Consider the following 24,246-nt stretch of genomic DNA (forward strand, 5'->3'; position numbering starts at 1 on the left):
GTACAACCACACCCAGCTTGACTGGGTTCTTTAATAAGTAGGCTTTTACAACAACTTTTTTGTCTTAGTGCAGAAATTGAGTAGCTGGAAGAAGCATTTCAGCTATAAACAAAATTAAAGCAGTGTTCTTATTTCTTTAAATATAATTGTAACACTAGTAATGAAGATCAGTGAAGGTCATTCTTCTGTCTCTCTCCACATAAGCCAAGCCCACACCTCACTATATTTAGACAAGGTATGCATACCCCATTAAAGATAGAAGAAGACTCAATCCTAGGCTTAGGCTTATAGCAGTGGGGTTATTACCACATAGGGGAAAAGCTACAAACCAAAAAAACCCAAAACAAAAAACTGTACTGATTCATTCCTTGAAAACCACCAGTACAACTAATGCTCACTTTTATTTCATCCTGTATAAATGTATAACCTGTAATATGCACAGAGCAATCTCTACAACACATAACTCTGGTGCAGTCACGCCTAAAGCAAAGCAGTGAACACCTTTCAGGTAACTCACTTTGCTAGGACTGCCTGACACACCTTAGGCAGGAATAAAGAGCTGCCTGGGTCAACAGGGTAAAAAGTTTAGCAGTTTAGTTTCTGGGAACAGAGTAAATAGGTTTTTACTTTGGGAATCACCCATCTTCAGAAACCCAGGTCTGGCTGTGGAGAGCCCTCCAGCAGTCTTCTAGCTGATAGCTTCCTGCTGGATCCAGCATAGGCAAACAGGAAGCAAATGAGAACAAAGCCAACTTACATTTTACCCTCCTCCCCTCAACATGCTATTTTTTTTTTTTTTAAACTGTACTGATGTGGATCTGGGTCATGGTAGTGATGCAGGTAATGGGGGAAACCTGTATGTATGGCCATACTTTCTAAATATGGCATCTAAAAGAAAGTCTGAGGAAAGAAAGTACCTTGAAAAATTCAGTTGTCCTCAAGAGAAACCTAAGACAACCCCAATAATCACCAAACATTTGTGGAACCCTCCCAATTATCAGGGGAAGAAATTAAATACACTTAAAGAATGCAGTGAACACATTTGAAAACATAAGTATAGCAAATAGAAATCTGTTTATCTTCACTCAAAGGAAACTGCACATTGCAATATGAACATTTCCACTGCAGGAAAGATAAGCAGATGTTGGATGTCTTCCAAAGTTTTACTAGTGTCACTGAAGAGGCTATGGAATCTGTTATGTGCTTTTTAAATCAAGAATTAATGTTTTTTTAAAAAAAGCAACCTTTTGGAAGTTTCTCTTTCCTTTTCATATTAATTTTAACATTTCTACAGTGACATATCTAAATAACAGTCACCAAACAATATACAATTTATATACTATGCTTGTATATTTAGTTTCCAGTACTGACTTCTAAAAACTAAGGATGAATTTTGAAAAACAAACAAACAACAACAAAAAAAACCCAAAAAAACCTTTTTGTTTTCATTGCATTAAAAATTCAATGAGCCAGGCGCTGGTGGCTCATGCCTGTAATCTTAGCTACTCAGGAGGCAGAGATAGGAGGATTGAAGCTAGCCGTGCAAATTGTTCATGAGATCCTATCTCAAAAAAAAACTCTTCACAAAAAAATAGGGCGGAGTGGCTCAAGGTGTAGGCCCTGAGTTCAAGCCCCAGTACTGAAAAAAAAAAAAATTCAATGAAAAGGGCTGGGGATGTAGTTCAATGGTAGAGTGCTTGCCTAGTATGTGCAAGGTCCTGGGTTTAGTCTCAAGTACCACAAGAAAGCAAACAACCCCTAAAACTTCTAGCTATGTGTGGTAGCCACCCCTGTAATCCCAGTACTCAAGAGGCAGAGGCAGGAGGATCATGAGTTCCTGGGCTACATAGCAAGACCCTATCCCCCAAAATAAGACAAAACAAAAAAGCCCATTTGACACAAAATTATCTCCCTCTGGAAGAAAAGAAATCTAATATGAATAAGCTTTTTTCATAGGATGTTTAATTTCTAAGAGTAAACTACTCTATTTTCAAGACTTTATTTACAAAACACAGAAATTTTTGTTAGAGCAAAGAGTTACTGGATTAAGGTCTAAATAAATAAATAAATAAATAAATAAATAAATAAATAAATAATGTAACAGTAGGAAGGCAAAAATGGCACATAAAACAGGACTGCTCACACCTCTAAAAATTTACAACTGTACATGGTAGGTGCTGAAACTGGTCTTAGTGGCTAAGAATGGCTTAATGGATAGGAAAATTCTTGACCCTCAAAGAACAGCACATTAAATAATAGTACATTCATTCTACTAAATCCCCAAACCGATAAGGTCCTCACAATTAATTCAATAGATACCTGCATTAAATGCAATGAGAAATTATCCTACTTCTTTTCAAAACTTTTTCTTCAGAGTAACTTTTGATTATTGTTTTTGCCTATCTAGATATAATTTAAAGTACCGTAAATCCCCAATATTGCTTCTCTTATCTCTCACCATGTAAGTTGTAAGTATTTGGTGAGAAACACAAACATCCAGGCTTTACTGTAATATTCCAAGTTTTCATTTAAGCAAATACCATTCTAGGAATAGTTATTCTAAGAACATTACAAGGGATTGTAATCCTAGCTGTCCAGGAGGCAGCAAGCAGGAGGATTCGCAGTTCAAAGCCAGCCCTGGCAAATAGTTCGAGAGATCCTATGTAGAAAAAAACCATCACAAAAAAGGGCTGGTGGAGTGGCTCAAGTGATAGAGAGCCTGTCTAGCAAGCATGAAGCCCTGAGTTCAGACCCCTGTACAATTAAAAAAAAAAAAGGAAAGAAAGAAAGAGTATCATAAGTATTCAAAAGACTCCAGGATCCTAATATTAGCTCAAATTCTTTCAGCATAGTGATTATTTAAAAATGGATAAACAAAACGAGTTTACTTGGTTTCTAAATCAAACACCTAAAACAGTCCCATTCCAGGTTCTTAATTCCAATGGTGTGTGTGTGGTGGGTGTCATTAGATTTTTTGAGAATTTGATGAAAGTTATGGCCTTTTTCTACAGAAAAATTAATGTACTAATGATATACAGACCCATTTTTTTTTGCCTATTATTTCAAGGTATTCATGACTTTCCTAGTCTAAAATTGAGGACTAAAAAAATCTAGTAATTGCGCTAAAGAAACTATTGGCAGCAACCTCCCCATCGTTGCAGTTCATGTTTTAGCAGGTAGCAGTTTAGTTTTTAACATGAGGCAAGCTCTTAATGATTTATGCTTGGATTTAATTTTGAAACCAGAGGAAGCACAAATAGATAGGGCTAGGAGTTTCTAAGGATATTCTATCAATACTTGGGATTCTATTCTTTTAAAGCACACACCTAGGCAAATTCTATCCCTTATGCTTTCTCCTTCTTTCCCAAGTTCTAAAAAAATCCCTCTACAATGAACATTTTTTTTGCAGTAGTGGGGCTTGAACTTAGGGCCTATACCTTGATGGGTTTTTTCAAGATAGGGTTTCTCAGGGTCTTACAAACTATTTGCCTGGGCTGGCTTTGAACCATGATCCTCCTGATTTCTGCCTCCTGAGTAAGCACCACTGGCTCCTGGCTCACAATAAACATTTTTATATCACAAAGATTTCCAAACATTAAGTGAAAATTCATCTACTGAAGCCCTACAGTACTAAGACATAACAGGAGTTTAATACTCTAAAGAATTATAGAAAAGATTTTGAAATTCATTAAAATTAAATCTCTCCAAATAAGGGTTTTCATTTCCTGAACCTGCTGGAAACTCTAGAAATGTTAACAGCTACACAAAGCATGCCATTTAATTCTAGTACTTATTTTCTAGCTTTGAGGGAAATCTAAGATCATCAACACATTAAGCACCGCCTTATGCAGTAAGTGTCTCAGCATAAAAGGAAATGACTAGATTTAGAGCTTTATTGATTTTAGTTTTTATAATCTATGCTACAAGGGAAAGGAGATTAATTGTATGGTATAATGGTTACTACAGAGATTAATGTTTGTAACAGTTAACGATTCTCACCTATTGACAGTTATGTTCATAAATGCAGTAATCTCATATAATTTAGATTATTTGCTATACCTAAAAATTGACTTATACATTTATGTCAAAGGACTTCAGATTCTGAAGCTTATTGGGTTCTTGACCATTTTCTCTAAGACAGCATCCTCTCTCCCAGTTTACTTTTGTCCTGTTTTATATTTTTCTTTAGAACTGTATCATCAGGTGATTATTTATAATAATATATTTACACTCTGGAATGTAAATTCTGAGAGCCTTCTGTGTTCAGTGATGCATTCGCTGTGCCCAGAACATTGCAGGTGATCAATAAATGAACACTGAACAAGCAGAGATATAAAATTAATTACAGGCAAATAAAGCATGGAAGAAAAACCCATGTGACAAAATTAGAAGGCCTGGATTTTAGTCACTGTCCTTTCACTCATTAATCTCTGTGAGCCTCAATCTTATTCCTTTAAAATTATGCTGAACCACTACCACACAGTGATTCCAAGGTTACAGTAAATAATAAAAGTGAAAACTTGTTGCAAATATTAGTTAACATTATTTCATTTCAGCAGTTATTCTTGGAAACTGGAAAAAATTCTGTAAAACAGATCACTCTTAATGAAGCAATATATTCCATCACCTTATCCTTGGCCTTGCTTATCTGTAAAGGCAGAATGGACTAGTGAGAAAAGGCATGGGCTTGAAAGGGGGCTTACCATCTGGCTGACCTTAAGAAAGTCTCCTAACTCTCTCTGAGGCTTAATTTTCTTATCTGTAAAATGAGAGGAAAAATACTAAATGCTTCAAATGCTTAATTGTTTGAATCAAATGCTATATCAATTGTGAAAGAATTTTAAAAACTATACTGTGGTACTTGTATTTCTAGTCATATCAGTTAATTACATTTCCTAAAAATAAAACCCTAATCTTGATTGTTCCACTAGGCAAACAGAAAGAAGTATTATTCCAAAAGTTTTCACATGGACTACAAAAAGAACAATACATAGTCCCAATTCCTGCCACAGGTTGTCGCACAGTGGCAGAAAAATGAGTAAAACAGGAAAAGTTTTACAGGAACATAAAGAATAGAAAAAGAAAACAGAGTTCAGGAAGATACACATGAATAAGTGGTAGAATTCCCATCAATCCTACTTATTTAATTTCATATCCCAAAGTTGGGGCCAGCTGCATGGGGTCTGGTGCTTGGGAGGATTCCACACTTGGTTTAATGCTCTTCTTATGGCATCTTGAAATTCTTAATGATTTTTAGACAGGGGGCTCTGCATTTTCATTCTGCACTAGGCCCCACATACTATGTAGCTGTTCTGTTTACAGTCTTTTCACTAGAGGACAGACAGTAGCTTATAGTTTTGATGACTATACACAAGGACCACTGCTAATTTAAAGGACTGACACTAAAAAGGGAGACTTATTTTATTCATTCATTTTTGAGACAGGATCTCACCAGGTAGCCCACGATGGCTTCAAACTTGATCTCTTTCTGCCTTAGTCTCTTAAGCGTTGGGATTATAAGGTATATGCATCCATGCCTGGCTTATTTATTTATTTTTAGCGGTACTGGAGTTTGAACTCAGGGCCTTGTGCTTGCCAGGCAGATACTCTATCACTTGAGCCACATCCCCAGTCCTTTTTACTTTTTAGGTATTTTTTTGGATAGGGTCTCCTATTTATACCCAGACTAGCCTGGTCTGAGATCCTTCTATTTATGCTTCCTTTATACTTAGGATGACCACTGCTCTGGGCCTAAAAGAAGACTTGTAATCAGGCTGGGGGCTAAATTTATCAGGGTGAGGTCCTAAATTCTGAAGTTATCAGAAAATATTTAGTAAAAGCCAATTTAAGCATTAGCCCTAATGAGAAATGCAAATGTTATTTGCATTTCCTGTTTTTTTGCTTCCATCACATTCTAATGACAGGTTAGTAAGCAAAATACCTGAATCTCAACTGACTCTCCATTCTGAAACCCTAGTGATTGTGGTTTACTTTGGTTTCTGATTTGATTCCTGTTGTCTCACAGTAAGCAAAGCAACATTTCCATAGAACCATCTCTGTAGTTTGAAATCTCCAATACGACCCAATGTAATTAAATCATACCCTTTTAAAAAAGCTGTGTTTCTTTTCTGTTCATGTTGCCTGCAGAAATGGCTACTGTTTTTTTGCTTCAGAGCTGAAAGGTTGAATCTGATGAAGTGAACATTTCCTGGACTGCAATTCAGTTTTTTGATTCCTGCATATCAAAAAAAGATGTTTTTTCCTTTAAAGCTAGGTCAACCCCACATTATCCACCTTGACCTTTGGACTCTTTATCAGTCACCTTTGGTCCCTGACTGTAGTTGGACAGGCCAACAATAGAGGTCCACACACTTCAATGAACAAAGGGTTGCTATGTAAAAGAGATGAGCTGTGGGCAGAGATAGAATCTTAAGAGAAGGTGCTGAACTCATCCTCTGTTCCGGCTGCCACTATGAAAAGTGAAACTTCACCCTAAAGCATTCTCCTTGCCTAGGATTCTGACATACAACTTCATTAAGGAAGCAGGTTGATTTCAGAAAAAGGGAGGCAATCAATATACAAAAGTTCAAAAGTTTGGCCTCCTATTTTTTTTTTTTTTTTTTAAGGTGATGGGGATTGAACTCAGGTCCTTGAGTTTGCTAGGAAAGCTCTCCACCACTTGAGGCACATCTTAAGTCCTTTTTGCTTTTAGTTTGTTTTCAGATAGGGTCTCTTTAACTTTTGCCCTGGATGGCCTTGAACCGTGATCTTCTTACCTCTGTCTCCCAAGTAGCTGAGAATACAGAGGTGTATCACCATGCTTGACTCTTTCCTTTTTTTTTTTTTTCCCCTGTAAATTTTCCACAGGCTATTATGAATACTAATTAGATCTGCTGGTGACATTCAAATTAAGAATTTTTAAGAAATATACAGCTCACACTCTCCTTTCTCCTGTGCTTAATACTCATATAGCTTCAAAGATGGCTTTCTCTCTAAAAAGTTAATCACCTCAACTTTGTGAAATATGTCCATTGTTTACTACAGATACAGTCATGAAATTCTAACTTCATAAGTATAGGCACTAATATTAGTAAACTAACAAATCTGATTCCAGTGTCATTAGTAAAATGGTACTATGGAAAATCTCAATGATGCTTAAAATGTCCTAAAAAGAGCATAATGAATGTTCAAGGCCTAAGTTAATTTGTTGCAGGAACCTAACTAACAAAGTTTGTTTGCTTATCTTTTGGATCTAAAATTCTCTAAGCCTAAAATGGTGATGACTTCAGAATAAAATAAAAATGTGAGCAGCAAATTTAAATTCATAAACACTACATATATGCTTAAAATACCTTGGGATAATTAGTTTCTTCATCTTAATTATCTGTACTGTTCTTTCATCTTTCCATTAGTCTTATTCAAATAAGCTTAAAAAAAATCAAAGCATTTTTCATCAGTGCTTAAGTATAAAAAAAGGTCTTAAGAGCAAAGACACTAAAGGATCAACTTTTCTAGGTCTCCAAATTGCTGAGATGGATTGAGGATGAAACTGAATTTACCTTGGTTTTATTTTTTATCATTTCAGGAGTACTATGAATTACTAAAATTGCTGGTGAGCACACAGAAGAGTACAAATGACAAGCAAACCAGTAACCTGTATCAAAAGTCCTAGAAATATGTATGTCCTTTTGACCATTAATCAGAGAATTGAGCTTTAGGATATTTCTTTTAAGGATATATGCAAAGATTTTGGCACAAGGATGTTCATTTGATGAGACTTTGTTTATAACTGCACAAAACTGGACATAAGCAAAATGTCTAATAGGGCAGAATAGGAATCATTTAAATGTAAAAAGGATATAAAAAAACACATTTGAGGACAATGACAGGATGTTCTCAATATGCTAAACTAAAAAAAATGAGGTTACAAAGCAGTAGATACAGGACAATCTCATTTTAAAAAGTACATGCAGAGACGAGGCCTGGATAGTATTAACAGCAAATAGCTTGGGGAGCTAAGAATATGCTTTACTGTGTATAGGGATAGATGGGTTTTTAAAAAGTCAAGGGAATTCTTCATTTGGAAGTTTTCCCAAATGGATCTGTAAAACTGCCATAAAGAAGAGCATTAACATTCAATATTTATTTGTTGATTTTAATTTTAATTGACAGACTAGATTTTTTAAATTATGTTTTCATTAGTATATATTAGTTATATCAGGGGGTTTCATTGTGACATTTCCATATGTGCTTACAATGTATCATAGTTAGATTCACCACCTCCATCATTCTTCCTCATTTCTCTCCCCCTTTCTTAGAACAATTCCAACAGGTTTTACTGTTCAATTTTTAAATGTGTATACAAAGAACATCATCGACAATATTTGTTCTCCTTTACCCTCTCTGTTTACCCTCTCCCCTCCCACTAGCACCTTCCCTTGGACAGGACCTGTTTTACCTTCCTGTCCTTAATTTTTTTAAGTGTATATTGATTGTTCAAGTGTGTTTCACCTTGGCATTTCACACATGTGTATATCTTACTTCAATCAGATTAACTCCATTACTTCTGAGACTAGATTTTTTTTTTAAGCATAACAGACTTTTGAATAATGACACTACCATTTTCTGAAAAGCAGGGCATATGGCCTTGCTGAGAAAGTCTCCAAGCTTCTAAAGGTAACTGAGAGCTACAGGGGTGAATGAGTCCCAACATACTAATAGCCAGGACTCAAGAGATAAACTCAAGTATTTCCAAAAAGGTAAGCAATACAGAAATATAATTAAAATAATGGTTTTTAATCTTCAGAGATAAGGTAACTAGCCATTTTACAGTCTTTGATTTTTCTTTAACATTGAAAAATAATTACACTGGCTTTAAACTTATTCAACATCACTACATAGAAATAAATATGTAGTTTATCTTACCTAGTCTCATCTTGTCATTTCTCTTAGGGTAGGAGAATTATTAAGGCACAGTTGCTAAATTCTTAGCAGTTGTAGTCCCTTTTTTTTTTTTTTTTTTGACTCAGTATCATTAAACTATTGTCTGGGTTTAGTGTAACATGAATTTATGTAAGTCCTTGAACTTTTTTTTGACATATAACCACAGGCTATTATTTATGTAAAAGATCATCATATCCACTTATGATGTACATTTGACTTAGAAACTCAGGAGTTTCATGTTGCTTATACAGAACTATAAAAAGTTGAGCCATTAATTGTTAACCAGGCCAGTAAGAACAAGAAAAAAATAGTAATGAGCACACCTTTTCCCTTATAGCTCATCCTACCATAAATTTATAAAACCATTGCCATGTAAACTGTGTTGCCCGTCACATGATGCTGATGAAATAGTATCTAGAGCTAAGTATCCAGCTAGAGCTGGAAGAAATGAAAAAAGAGATTTTGCTTTGGATTACTTAAATATGTCTCCCCTTGCCCCCCTTTAACATAAAGCCACTAGCAGATAGCTTAATGATTTCTGTTCTTAAGCTGCCTATGGAGATTTTACATTGTTATCCCAGGCACTAGTGCTGATTCAATAACATACGTGCAAAATTGGCAGCCTTCCTAAACAAGCTATGTAAAATCTGTAAATGCTTGGTACTGTGCTGGGTACCCAATGGATATTTGGTTCAACTTTGCCTATTTGATTTACCCAAAGTATGCTCACAGTAATTTTCTAAAGAACATGCTGTCTATACAAAAGTCTTTCTGATTTTCATTACCACAATGAAACATCCATTAGTTGAAACCCATTTGTAATTTGGTCAATATATGCCACAGAAGTCTTTTTTTTTTTTTTTTTAACCACACAAGTACTCTTTACTTCTTGACGCAAATCAAGACATTTGAGATGGCCAGTAACTCAAATTCTACTTTCTTAAAATCTCTCCTGAGTAGCTCATTTACAATAACACCTTTATTTCTTCTGTCTTTGTGAAGCACCAACACTTTTGCCTACGCTGTTCACCTAACAGTGTGCGTAAAACTGTAGTCTTTCGTTGACATGTCCTTTTTTTTTTCTTTAAATTGACATGTCTTATTTCTTCAACTGACTGAGAATCCTGTCTGCAGGAACATCTTGAATGTATTTTTTTTATCTCCTACCTCTTACACAAAATAGGTATGACTATGAAAATGCAAATTATAGAATTTTTACCACTCTGTATTCTAATTCTTTCACTTATAATTTGGCTCATGCCAAAAAAGAAAAAATGTTAGATACCATTTACTCAGTTCTTACTACCAATACTTCACAAATGTTACATTTAATTCTTTATAAGTATTATAAGTTTCATTTTACAAATGAGGAAACTAAGGCTTAGAGTGGTTATATAATATGGTCAAGGCCACACAGCCTATAAACTGTGAAACTCTGGACCTGCTTCATTCTAAACACTACTCTATTACTATTAGGAACAAGGACAAAAGACAAGTAATTATTCTGAATATGTAACTCAGGGCCTACACTTTGAGCCACTCCATCAGCCCTTTTTTGCAATGGGTTTTTTTCCAAGATAAGTTCTCCCAAACTATTTTCCTGGGGCTGGCTTTGAACAGCGATCCTCTTAATCTCTGCCTCCTGAGTGGTTAGGATTACAGATGTGAGCCACTGGCACCTGCCTTAGGGAACTTTTAAGGTGTTTTGTTTTTTTATCAGTCTGGGGGTTTGAATTTAGGGTTTCACACTTGTAAAGGAGGCACTATACCACTTGAGCCACACCTCCAATTCATTTTGCTCTGGTTAATTTGCTCTTGAACTACTTGCCCAGGCTGGCCTTGAACCTTGATCCTTCTGATCTCAGTCTCCCACATAGCTAGAATTACAGGTGTGAGTCACTGGTGTCCAGCCTTTTAAGATTTTTTTAAAGAGAATGTTTAAAGAATTGGATACTTTAAGAATTAAGTGTGAAATTTTACTGAGGTGGGGTTAACAGAATGAAATATACCAAAGTGTGATCAAGGAGTTCAAAGAAATCTGATTTTATTCATTATTTGAATCATTCATGTCTTATAAAGAGAAATTTGCACTGGTAATTCACATCATCCTATTGAGAAGTTCTCAAACTAAGGTCTCCACAAAAATAAAAATGATATATTGGTGGAAAATTTTAAAAGTTTGATATTCATGAAAACTAGGTACATGAGGTGGGCAGGACTGGCTTGGATGAAGCCAGGCCACTGAGCCCAGCTGTTGCCGGACATGGCGGGGTCAGCACTCAAGACGCTGATGGCTGAGTACAAACAATTAACCCTGAATCCTCCTAAAGGAATCACGGCAGGCCCCGTGAATGAAGAGAATTTTTTTTGAATGGGCCCTGAAGATACCTGCTTTGAGTTTGGTGTTTTTCTTGCTATCCTGAGTTTTCCACTTGACTACACACTGAGTCCTCCAAAGATAAGATTCACTTGTTAGATGTTCCATCCCAACATCTACTCTGATGGGAGAGTCTGCATCTCCATTCTGATGCAGCTGGTGATGACCCCACAGGCTATGAGAGCAGTGCTGAGAGGTGGAGCCCTGTGCAGAGTGTGGAGAAGATCCTGCTGTCAGTGGTGTGCATGCTCACAGAGCCCAATGATGAAAGCAGAGGTAATGTGGATGCTTCCAAAACGTGGTGGGACAACCGCGAACGGTTTTACAACATTGCCAAGAAGACTGCACAGAAGTCTCTGGGGCTCTGAGGCCATGCCTCATGCACACACACAGATGTGCACATCCTGTGGAGCAGTCCAGTGCTCTCCTCCAGAACACTGAGTGACAGTGCTAACCTGTGCTGGCACCAAAAGAGGCACACCCGCAGAGCCACAGCACCTATCATTTCTTCCCTTTCCACCCAAACAGGCTTCTCTTCTGAAATGTAACTCATGTAGAATAATGACAGCCACAGTTTTAAAGTATTCCTCCTTGCAAGGTTTCAGGTAGGTGGTCCAAGCTGTCATCACTACCTCTCCTAGCGATGGCCTGGTTCATGGCTCCCTCCAGCACCACGGCCTGTGACTCCTCTCCCTGGAGCACGGAGGACTGCATAGGCCAGCCCTCTCATGGATGGTTGGCTTCCAGCAATGCTCCTTCTGAAGACTTGGGGCACGTGTAAAAGCAGCGGGAAAGGGCCACACGCTCTTTGCTGGCCCTTTTGTTTCCTATTCCCAGTTCCCATGTGTCCCATGAGGCATTCATAACTTTCATTTCATGTTTTATGAGCAGAGGTTGTTCTTACAACATGGTTACAGCATCACCCTGAGACACATTGTCAGGAAATGTTGATAAATGTGTTAGGGAGAAGTGGGAACATAAAACAGAAGGTTATTGCTGGCCACAAAGACAGATACTTCTAGCTGCATTTTAGGGGATTGTGTTCATATCCACATTACTGATGCACTCCTGGAGCAGGCAGGGAAGTTGGCTACAGTTTTAGTGAGCCTGCAAGAGTTCTTTTCCCATCTAAAAACTGGGAAGCCCTCAGGTTCTGTACTGTACATTGTGGTTGTACCAGGAATTGAACTGCTGGATTCTTCACCATGGAGTTGGAGGGATCTGCAGTTAGTTACTCAGAGCATTGAAGTGTGCCTTACCTTGAACTGGACCTGGCTGGGAAGTACTCCCTGCAGGGAGTACTTTCTGTGCTCTGACTTTGATGCAGTTTGGGTGTCTCTAACAGCAGACCAGCTGAGCAGCAAGCACCCAGAGGAGACACCATAAGCAAACAGCTCTGTTACATGCCGAAGGAGATACGTGGCCTGCTCCAAACACAAATTAAACAAGAGTTTCTATTTTTAAAATAAGGGATAGTGTGAGACAGGCGATAGATTTCACTTCACATTATCCTTTTCTCCTTCTCTTAGCGGATGTGTCCAGTGGACAGTCACCTTTCACTGAAACCTCTCATTTCATGGTGTTAACAATTTCTGGTTCAGGCTCCATGTTCAGCTCCTGTGGAAACCACTTCTTTCCTTTTCGAAAGGGAATAGTTTAAAATTTGAAATTCAGTATGAAGATTTGTATTTGGAAGGGTGGAGAAGGAGAGGTATTGCACCTAAATAGCATTTGCAGGCACAAATGACATGTGTCCCTCTCCATGGAGTGACAAGAAGTAGTCTGTGTAGGTAGATGGCTACGGCTTCAGGCTGGCTGCAGGGGGGCATGGCTATCCATAGGCTTCCATGGGAGGTGGAGGAGGAGAGGCAGTCTCTTTACAAAACAAAGTATTTTTTATTCATTTGTATTTATTAAATGAAAAAGAGAGAGAACCCTATGGTGTCCCTCTTCTGTAGTGGAATTTAATTACTGTGTTAAAAAATAAAGTTCTATATTTTCCACCTCAGGAAAAAAAATGAGGTATATTAATATTTAAAGAAACACAGTAATTTAAAGGGACATGGGGGTGTAGTTCAAGTGGTAGAGTGCTTGCCTAGTGAGTGAGAGGTCTTGGGTTCATCCCCTAATAACACACACACACACACACACACACACACACACACACACACACACACACACACACAGGACATGGGTCAGAAGAGGGTCTGCAGTTCTCTTATGAGCTTTCAGTTATAAGTAATACTTATTTAAAATCAGTTTAAAATAAGATAAAAGCACTCTCATTCAATTCAATGCTCATGAAGAGCAACTGGCTGTTATTACACTAAGTTCAGAGTGCAATCATGAGATGAGAAGCATGACAAGATACTGAGATCATAAGCCTGATCACTTTTTTCCTGGGGTGATGAAGGATGCTTTAAGTTGCAAAAGGATAAAATTTTACAGAATCATCACAGAAGAAAATCAATATAGAAGTCACAATTCTAATACTGAGGTTTGAAATATGCTATTATGTATCATAAATATATATCATGAACATACATGTGAACCTTGATTAATAAATATTAAGTGTAGATGATAAAGGTAATAATCATACCTGAAAATTTTATTCTTTCCCATGAATCATCTTATTTGGTCTCCATAGTCTCCTGAAAGGAGACAGCTATTAACTCCCACATAAGCAACCATTTAGGCCATTCAAGCTTATTATAAAAAAAAATAATAAAAAATAAATAATTCTACTTCTATACCTGGAAACCTAAATTGATGGAGTTGGCTAACGCTGAGGTTTCTCTTTATTGGAGAATGAGTCAAGACTCTGGATTTTGTTGCTTTTGATTTAGCTAATGTCAAATCCCTTGGGCTACTAAAAGAAGGTTCATATCCCTTTAAAAACTAATTAAGCAGAAAACAAAAGTTGCTAAGTTCAAACAAAGTGCAAAAAAGAACAAGGACCCAAACTTGTTGTTTGGTGTGCAACACTAAGAATCTATTTATAAATCATTGGCTATATTCTTTCCAAATCACAGGAACACCTGAAAAGGCCTTGATGTTTTAGCACATTTCTTCACATTAAACCTAATTTAGTGACAATAACATCCTGTGCATCATTCAACAATGCAAAGTTAACTCTAACCCTACCCCAAAGTAGTCAGGATATTGATTTTTTTCCCCCCGTTTTCACTTTAGAAATTCAGGAACTATGTGAAAAATTCAGAAACTGTGGATAGAACCTATAACCAGTCTTCTTCAGTCCCACAATAGTTTAACATATGGCAATTAAGAGAACTCACATTTACTAGAAAGACCCAAGAAGAGGTATAGGCAAGCTGATCTGTAAAATTTGAGCCCCTTTATTACTACAATGTCCAACAGCTTTTTATTCATTTGGTCTTCGCCAGAGAATTCTCAGTGTAAGTCTAAAGAATTTGCCCAAATTCAGGTGTGAATATAGATGAGAACACATGCCATATAGTAATAATTTAGGGGAAAAAATCCACTGTATTTATCAAAAAGAAATCTTGACATCAGCACATTACCACCTCACCATTCCTGTTCGTCTTCAATGTGCAGATTTACTCTTCAGTTAAATTGGTTAAGCATGAATCCAAGAAAGCTGAAGTTGAGATCTCTTCTTCCTTACCCCCTCCATTCCAGGCCAATTATTACTTTACTGACTTTAAACATGCACAAGTGTGGATAAAGCCACACAAACATATGGTCAGTAATGAAAACATAAGTTTATCTTTATACTCTGACAGTGGATCATTAACATTTTCTTCATATTTAAGGGCTATTAACACTTGGAAGATTCACTAGATATAAACTAATCTGATAGTTTTTAAAAACTGCACTTTGTTTTGATGGTATGGGGTTTGAATTTAGGGCTTCATGCTTGCTAGGCAGGTGCTCTACCACCTGAGTCATGCTTCTAGCCTCCCAAATTTATACTTTTAAAGGCAATATTCTCTATTCAAGGATGACAAATAATAATAAAAACAGTCATTAACTTAAAAGCAAGGAGACATCTCATGCTTCTTTATTTTTACTTATTTATTTGATCTTGAGATTGAACCTAGGGCCTTGAGCACGATGAACACACACTCTACCATTATGCTACTATCCTAACCCCTCATTCCTATTTGAAATACTAATATTAATTTCTTTTCCCACCAAAGAGAGAAAAAAATCCCTTAAATCATAAATGAATGCTTGGTTTGAATCCCTATATTACCTATTATTTTAATTATACTTTCTCATTTCAGTATAATACAAGATCTAGATATAAAAAGCACCATGAGTGATAGTTATATTTATTCAATAAGAACAAAGAAATTTAAAATTCTGAAAGGAAAAAAAATTGTTACATTTTAAGTTTTTTTTGTTGTTGTTGTTTACAGTGCTGGGGATTGAACCTCAGGGCTTCTCACATGCTAGGCATGTGCTCTACCACTGAGCTACACTCCCAGCCATATTTCATAACATTTTAACACTTTAAGAATTTGTTGCTTCTTGGCATTAAAATATAGACAGTTCTGTTCAAGAACTGCTTCAGAACACAGAGAAAATGAAAGTATACCACTTAAATCATTCTACAAATTAGACATAAGCTGGACAAAGACACCACTGAAGAGTCAGCAAATATTTAAGTCCTTAAGTGCAAAATCTTAACTATTAGCAAACCATATCTAGCAATATGTTAAACCAGTTAATACAGAGTATAGCTCATTTGCATAAGGATGATTCCATAAAGATGATTTTAGCAACTCAATGTTACTCTATTACTAATAAAGAGGAAAATATCATTTCAATAAATATAAAAAGCATTCAATAAAATTCAAATAAAATTAAAATCTTTGCAAATTAGGAATAGTAAGAAATGTCCTCAACTTGATAAATAGTCTAGAACATGTAGCATGAAGTATACTTATTTACAAACCAAACAACATTCATTTTGTGAGGGAAAACAAGACAAGTCCACTAGCATTGCACGAGTTAACATTATATTAGGGGCCCTAGCCAAAGAGACAAGAATTATACTGAAAGCAATAAAATTAATTTATAGATGATATAATCATCCACCCAAAGAAGTCCAAAAAAGTCAACTAAAATCTATTAGATATTAAAACCAAGTAAGAGTCCAGCAAGGTGGTCTTTAAAAAATAAAAAATGAAAAGCACTAGTTTTACTACACACTTGCAGTGGCTAATTAGAAAATGGTATGGGAAAGGGGAGCTCATTCATAAAAGCAACAAAAACTTTATAAAATGCCCATGAATATATCTGATTATAAAGTTGTAACTAGCAAATGAGGAAAACTGTAAAAAGTTAATCAAAGGACATTTAAAAAAACAGTGAATAAATACATACTTAATATTTCCTCATTGGAAAGGCTCATTTCATAAAGTGGTTAATTCTCTCCAAAAGTAATTCAGTAAAATTTCAATCAAAATCCAAACAGGATTTTTATTTTACTTTTTTTTATTTCTATTTGAGGTGGTCTTGGTGGAATAACCTCAACTTTTTTTTTCAATTATAATATCCAATAGTATTTTTAAGAGTGGAACTGTCAAACTGATTTTATTTATTTATTTATTTATTTATTTATTATATAAAGTAGGATTTATTAGAGAGAAAGGAAAGGCTACAGCTAGAGAAACGCAGTGGAGCCCAGAAGCCGGTAGCTCTCAAACTGATTTTAAGACTTACCTGGAACATGTAAGACTAGCTGACATTAAAAGAAACAAAAAAAGGATTGAGGTAGGCCTTGCCATAGAAGATGTCAAAATATCCACTAAATCTTTAAGTAAAAACAGTGTAGTATTGGTGTATGAACACAAAAACCGTACCAACAGACTTTAAGAGAACAAAAGAATGCATAAGAATTTAATATATAGCAGTTCAAATCAGTGAAGAATGGACATACACATAGCATTGGGATAATTAAGCATTTTATAAAAAGGTTAAGTCACATTCTTACTTCACACTATAAATAAAAATAAATTCCAGATGTTTAAAGAGTTAAATCTTTAAAAACGTAAATGTTATAAGATATATAAAATAATTATTTTATAATCCTGGGGGTAGGTAGGAAGAGCTTTTTAAATCAAGATACAAAACCCTGCAATCATGAGAAAATACAAATAGACAAACAAAACAAAAACTGCTGCCCACAACCCGCAGAATTTCTGCCTGTAGGTCAGGAGCATGGCTAGAAAATTTACATTTCTAACAAGTTCCTAGATGATACTCATGATTCTGGTCTAGGGACCACACTTTGAGGACTATTCCTCAGAGGTAGATTGGGCAAATCATCATCCACATTTTAGCAATTAACTAGAGAAGTCAAAAGGATGAAGTAATTTGCATAAAGTTACTTGGTAAGTTTTATACAGTGGGAAGGAATGACCTTGATGCAATAAATGATGATATAATTTATTAATTAGTGTATTAATTAAATACACTAATACTCCAATTATTCTATAATTTCATCTCTCTCTCTCTCTCTAGATATATGAAATATAGTTGAAAATCAAGAAGTCACAAAGAGCCTATGATATTACCAAAATAGGTATTCAAAGGCCATACTGTAAAGGTTATGAACTCTCCCTCCAGGAGAGTCCCTAGGATCTCACTCTGGTCTATTTATTCTTTGACCCAATTCTCATAGGATTTGTTACTTAGTTTCTAAACATACAACAATCTGAGGCAGCAAATGAGGAAGGGAGAAAAACCTCCTAAGAGCAAGTCCTTAAGCTAAAAACAAAACAATCCTGGTCAAGGCACCCTTCTTCCTAATAAGTTTAAATTTTATTTGAGTCAGTCTTTATTTAGGACTGTAAATCTGATTTTCTTTTTTTTTTTTTTTCAAAAGCAGAGTCTTGCTACATTGCTACAAACTCTCAAGCCTCCTGCCTCAAGCCTTCCCACGATGTGCCATTGTGTCTGGTACCTGCTCTAAATCTTTTAGTTGCGTCCATTAGTCATTGTTATTTACATATCTGTTACCACATGAAATGCTCATACCAGTTAAGGTTTGTAGTACCAGGTCTTATAAATAACACTTCCCCGTAGAAAAGAATCCCTTAACACAGATTACTTTGAGAACCTGACCTAAAGATAAATATTTATCTACCCCACATTTTCATATGCTCTCGGGGAGTTCATTAACTTTCTGAAGCCAAGTCATAGACCTCTAGGTGACCATGGATCCCAAATTAAGAACTTTGCATAAGGTAGCAACAATGGGTATTTTAAGCTCATAATTTTAGTATTTTATTCATAGTGATCACTAAAGATTTTTTAATAAGCTTGGCAGCACTATAAATAAACATGACATATTAAAGCAATACTAGAAAGTACAGTTCAGAAATGAATATTATAACAAGTTTCTTTTTAAGAACAAAGAAGTGAGCTGGAGGTATAGTACCAGTGGTAGAGTACTTGCCTAGCCTGTGTAAGGCCCTAGGTTTGATCCCTAGCACCGCAAGAAAAAAAATAAAAACTGATAAACTGATCCTAAAATTTGTCTGGCTGGTAGCATATGCCTATAATCCCACATTACTTGAGAGGCTGAGGCTGTAAAAAGATGACAGTTCAAGGCCAGTGACACCATCTCAAAAAAAAAAAAAAAAGAGCAAGAGACAAAAATGATATATTCTGAAAACCCTTTAAATGTTTGTCTAACTTAGTAGCAAAACTCACTATAATAACAAATATATTTTTTAAATTGAAGATGTCAGCAAAGATAATCCCTAAACCTGTCAAGTCTCAAAAATGACCTTGCAACCACTAAGACAAAATATCTTTTTAAAAAACTGAGTCAGGGTCTTACTATGTAGTCCAGTCTGGCCTCAAACTCAACAATGATCCTTCTGCCTCAGCATACCAAGTGCTAGGATTACAGACATGCATAACCATAACAAGTTCCAAAACATCTTTTTTATTGTTGTTATTTTGAGACAGGGTCTCACTATGTAGCCCAGGCTGGCCTTGAACTTGAGATCCTCCAGTCTCAGCTTTCCAAAAGCTTGGATTACAGTTGTGAGCCACCATACCTGACCAAAATACCATTCTTATAGTAATTAAGAACAATGGCCTAGGAAACAGATTTGGATTCTAAGAACAGTTTCATCCTTACTAACTATATGGTCTTGAGCAATTACTTAACCTCTATTCCTCAAATTCATCATCTGTAAATAGAACAAATTAGTTCACAGTACTGCTATGATGATTTAAAGAGATAATATATATTAAACTCTTAGCACAGTGACAAGTGGTCAATAAATGCCAGCTATTAGTTATTGTTAATTTCAGTTAACTCATTTTTATTGTAGGGATTTACAGTTTGCAAAGTGTTAACAAATATACGATCTCTTATGATCCTATGGAGTAGGAACCACCTTATTTTACAGTGGAAGAAACTAAAGTCAAATGATTTACCTAAAGACATTAATTATCTAGACTTCTTTGATTATACTAAGCAGTATGATTCAAAATTCCCTTCTTCTTCCCCTCAAAAACCTTAGAAGCTCTGCTTTTAAAACCTTTTGGGCTGGAGCTGGTTGCAGTGGCTTACACACCTATAATCTCAGCTACTCAGGCAGAGATCAGGAGAACTGAGGTTCAAGGCCAGCCAGGACAAAAAATTAGTGAGACCCCATCTCAATCAATAAGCATCTCATGGTGGTGTTTTCTTGTTATCCCAGCCACGAGGGAGGCTTTAGGGAGGACCGTGGTCTAAGGCCAGCTGGGGCAAAAATGTGAAACCTTACCTGAAAAATGACTAAAGCAAAAATAAAAGGCTAGGGGTGTGGTGCAAGTAGTAGAGCACCTGCTTACCAAGTGTGAGACCCTGCATTCAAACCCCAGTACTGCCAAGAAAAAAAAAATTTCAATGGTAGAGCATTTGCCTAGCATGCTCTCACATCCCCAATACTGCCAAAAGAATAAAAGTTTAAACTGTATTTTTATTATTAAATACACATAAGATTTATCATATTAATGATTTTAAGTGTAAGGTTTTGTCATTGAGTACTTTTATAGTGTGTATGACTACCACCACTATCCATCCTCCAAATTTTTTCATCTTACCTTAATGAAACTTTGTACTCATTAAATACAAATTTCTCATCTCTCCTCTATGCTTATCAATCCCAAACAGCTACCATTGTACTTTATTGTCTCTCTGAATTTGACTACCTTAGTTACCTCATAAATGGAATCATACATTTGTCCTTTTGTAACTGGCTTATTCCATTTAGAGTAAGTTCACCATGTTTGGGCTGGAGGTATGGTTCAAGTGGTAAAGTGCCTGATGCCCTGAGTTCAAACCCCAGTACTACAATAGATAAATAGTTCTCTCCCAAACTTAACCTCCCCCAAACAAAATTCACCATGTTTTAGCAATGTGAAAGAATTTCCTTCATTTTAATGACTGAATAATATTATATTATATGAATATATCACACTTGGGTTGCTTCCATGGGCTTTTTTACTTTTAAAGCATTGTTAACACTATTACTTTGAGATTGGTTATTCAGTTTCAGAATTATTCACTCCTTTCCTTCTCTTTCACTTCATCCCCACAACCCTCTTTTTAAGAGGAAAATGCAATGCAGGATGCCAGTGGCTCACTCAGGAGGCAGAGGTCAGGAAGATGGACATTCGAAGCCAGCCCCAGGAAAAGTAGTTTGAGAGACACTACCTCAAAAACAAAAAAACAAAACAAAAAAACATCACAAGAAGGGCTGGTGTAGTGACTCAAGCAGGAAGAGCACCTGCCTAGCAAGTGTAAGACCGAGTTCAAAGCACAGTGTCACAAAAAAAGAAAAAAAAAAAAAGGAAGATGCAAATAAGGCAATTTTACACTTTTTAATACTACAGGGCAGTACCCTTTTTTCTTTTGCTATCTTTTTTTTTTTTTTAGGAGTTCCATCAGGAGTCAACATAAAGGAAAAGACATGAAACGCAAATGAGTTTAATTTGACTTAGGAGAATCGGACAGCTATTTATTAACTAAAGTAGGTAAAAATTTATATATAAATCACTTTACATGCTATTCTCGGACCTTTAGTAAGGTGTAATGGAAAGTTTTTGTTGGACATTAAATCAATTTCTTCAGGAGGGAGACAGACTTAGTAGTTTAAGTGCTGAGAGTACAGAAAATCTCTGCAGGTGACTCCTCTAAAGATACTCGGGAGTGAGTGCCAATACACTATCGCAGACCAAAGTGCTGCTTCTAAAGTAACCTAAAACCACCCTACTGGTTTAAGGATGCAACCTGAACAGGTGGAGTTCCTCTGTGAGGTGAGATTAACCACAGGCTTCAGCACAGTTCTCACAAATAGCTAAACCACAATGGAAGGGAGTAACAACTCCAGACTTCAAAAACAGTGGCAATTTAAAGATATGCTTGAATCTTGCACTTTAGTGAGCGAAGGAATGCATGAAGCCTTCGATCGTAAGCACGTACCAGTAAGGGGTGATAAAAGAAAAACAGCTACACTATCGACATCTAGTTTTCTGATAAAACTCTAGACTACAACGAGAGGGAATGAAGAATGGACTGCCTTTCTTCGTGTGAATAATCTTGTAACAGAAACTTACGGTCACGCGCAAACTTATTTAAACAAACAAAAGCCGCCACCACAGGAGGTTGGTAGCTAGCAGTACCCACAAAGTCCCTGTGTTTCTGGCTTGGCTGTTCCGACTCTACCGCCACCCTTCATCCTCATCTCTCGTGTGCCATACACTCGGTTACAACAGACAACTTCTCCTTGATGACCCCACTTTCGGATTCCCTCAAAGATTACCCGAAATTCCCCCAAAGAGCCTTCTTCACCCGACAACACCCGCTCGCCCAGCCCCGGACCGGACGCGCAGACACAAACCGCGCAGGCTCCGCTTAGCCCTGGCTGGCTAGCTCGCTCCCCGGGATGCTGGGGAGGGAAAGCAAACTTTTCCGAGCGTTCGCGGAAGGGGAGGGCGCGCGAGAGACTCACAGCTGGTTGATGGCGTTCTGCGAGATGACCGCGTTGTCAGAGAAGTAAGGGATCATGTCGGGGCCACAGAGGCTGCAGGTGCAGGCGAGGGGCGCCTTCCTTTCACCGACCAAAGTGCTCAGAGTCATGGGGCCGACTCAAAGCGCACAGCTCTTCATGCCGCCTCCCCGCTCGGCTCCGGCACGAGGGGCTCTCGTTAGACTAAGCCAGGTCAGAGGCGCTGGCTCCCGGCGGCCAAGTTGGGCCCGCCGGGTCGCGCGGAGACAGCCGCCGAAGCCCTGGGGCTCGGCTGTGAGTCTGGGCTGCCGGGCGCCTGCAGCTGCCCCCTCCAACCCGCGTCCGGGGCGGGGCGTCGGGACGAGGGCGGGGCGGGAGGGTCGCAAGAGCCAGAAGGGTCCGCCTGGCCCCTACGGCGCCCCGCCCCACCCGGGAGCTCGCAGCACCCACGCGGATTCCGTTGCGCGCGTGCGGACCTGCAGCCCAAGACTCCGCTGCCTAGGTGGATTATAACAAGCCAGAGGTGAGTGAAAAGGCTTGCATTTCTCTAAAGCGGAATGTTTCAACAGAAAGGCTTGCCTGTTAACCAGCTCTAGGCATTCTACCTAAAGCAAACCTATTTTTTCAATGGACTTAAAAAATCTAAAGGCCGTTCATGCATAAATGAAATATTTATCAATGGCTTTTTAAGTGCTGGGGGAATTAAGAGATTTGATCTTTTTAAACTGAGCAGTTGAAATTATGGCGGGAAAAAAGAAAACCCTATCTTACACTTGCAAACAAGTCCATGGAGGGCTTTCCTAGGATCCTCCAAGGACTCAGTCTTAGCTGCACATATGAATTACTTGTGGAAATAAAAAAAAGAAAAATCCACCGCTCTAGCTGAACTTTAGACCAATCGAACTGGAACCTTTTGAGGGTGGAATCTAGACGTCAGTGTTTTTGAAGTTCCTCTCCTGTGATCCCAACGTGCAGCCCCGGGGGTGGGGGGGCGCGGGAGAAGGCAAACTAGAGATGCCTCACTTTACAGATGTGGAAACTCATAGGCAGAAGACCTCGTTTGTAAATGATTTCACGCAGACAGGAATCCAGGTTTTACGACTTCTGATTTGGGACTTTACCACGAAATGGTACTCTCTGATGCCCTTATAGGCTTAAGCATTTACCGTGTTCCTTTTAACTTACTGAGCAGTGCAATGTCTTCCACCTGACCATGAACCAGCTCTTGGTAAAATCAGATCCTCTCTCTCCTGAATGTTAGGTAGTGGCTTACAAAAGGAGAGGCACAGTGCGGATACTCAGTAAAAAAGTTAGCTCCCTTTTACGTCTTGCCCTTCCAGTCTTATAATGCCAGACAAGTATCTTCAGGCATCAGTATTTTTAGCATTTCTGAATACTCGACTAAAGTAAGTATCAATGAAGCTATCTTAGGAACTCAAAAGCCAAAAATTAATAATTTTAAAAAATGACTTCACTAACCAATTAGAAAGCAGACTAGTTAGTGTAGGATTCAACATACAGGGACCCAGAAAAAAAAAAGTGATTATGTTTCCTAGAGATCTGGTAATAAATAGTAAGGAAGCAAGTAGTTCTTGAAGTGAAGAGTTAATGGAAGGTCTGGATCATCTTCATCCATCTCTAGGAAGGAAAATGTTTGAAAGATTTATTCAGGTTGTGTCAGCAGGCACCCAAATGGCAATATAAGAAAAAAAAAAATCTGCTGATACACCCCCCACCCCCAAATTGCTTAAAACATCTGGCAAACTTGCCAGTTTGGAACTTCTTCCAGACTATAATTTATTAGTCTCCTGCTGTGATTTTAAAAAAAGAAAAAAGTGCACTTTAGAAGAGCACTGCAAAAGTGAGTCCAGTTCCTATCATGGCACAGCAGAGATGGAATTTTATTGAAGTCAACACTAAATC

At 37.4% G+C, this 24,246-nt stretch overlaps 1 protein-coding gene and 1 pseudogene across 8 annotated transcripts in view; one reads left to right on the forward strand and one right to left on the reverse strand.

Moving 5' to 3' along the window:
* The window catches only part of Ssh2 (slingshot protein phosphatase 2), a 272,549-nt gene that overhangs the window by 107,400 nt on the left and 140,903 nt on the right, over positions 1 to 24,246 (reverse strand). For 3 of the 8 annotated variants that reach the window (XR_012438703.1, XM_074046518.1, XM_074046513.1), the window contains exon 1: positions 22,327 to 22,660. The exons of 2 other annotated variants lie outside the window; for them this stretch is intronic. Coding sequence is in view for 4 of the 6 variants with exons in the window: in XM_074046513.1 (XP_073902614.1) it covers positions 22,327 to 22,454 (128 nt within the window). In the remaining 2 variants the exon portion in view is untranslated. Of the gene's footprint in view, positions 1 to 22,326; positions 22,663 to 24,246 lie in introns of those variants that run through there. 3 more of the 8 variants (XM_074046514.1, XM_074046520.1, XM_074046519.1) reach the window with 3 other exon arrangements.
* On the forward strand, positions 11,070 to 11,713 carry LOC109683770 (ubiquitin-conjugating enzyme E2 G2 pseudogene; annotated as a pseudogene).

Source organism: Castor canadensis, chromosome 11 (genome assembly GCF_047511655.1).
Source record: "Castor canadensis chromosome 11, mCasCan1.hap1v2, whole genome shotgun sequence".
NCBI classification, from domain to species: domain Eukaryota; kingdom Metazoa; phylum Chordata; class Mammalia; order Rodentia; family Castoridae; genus Castor; species Castor canadensis.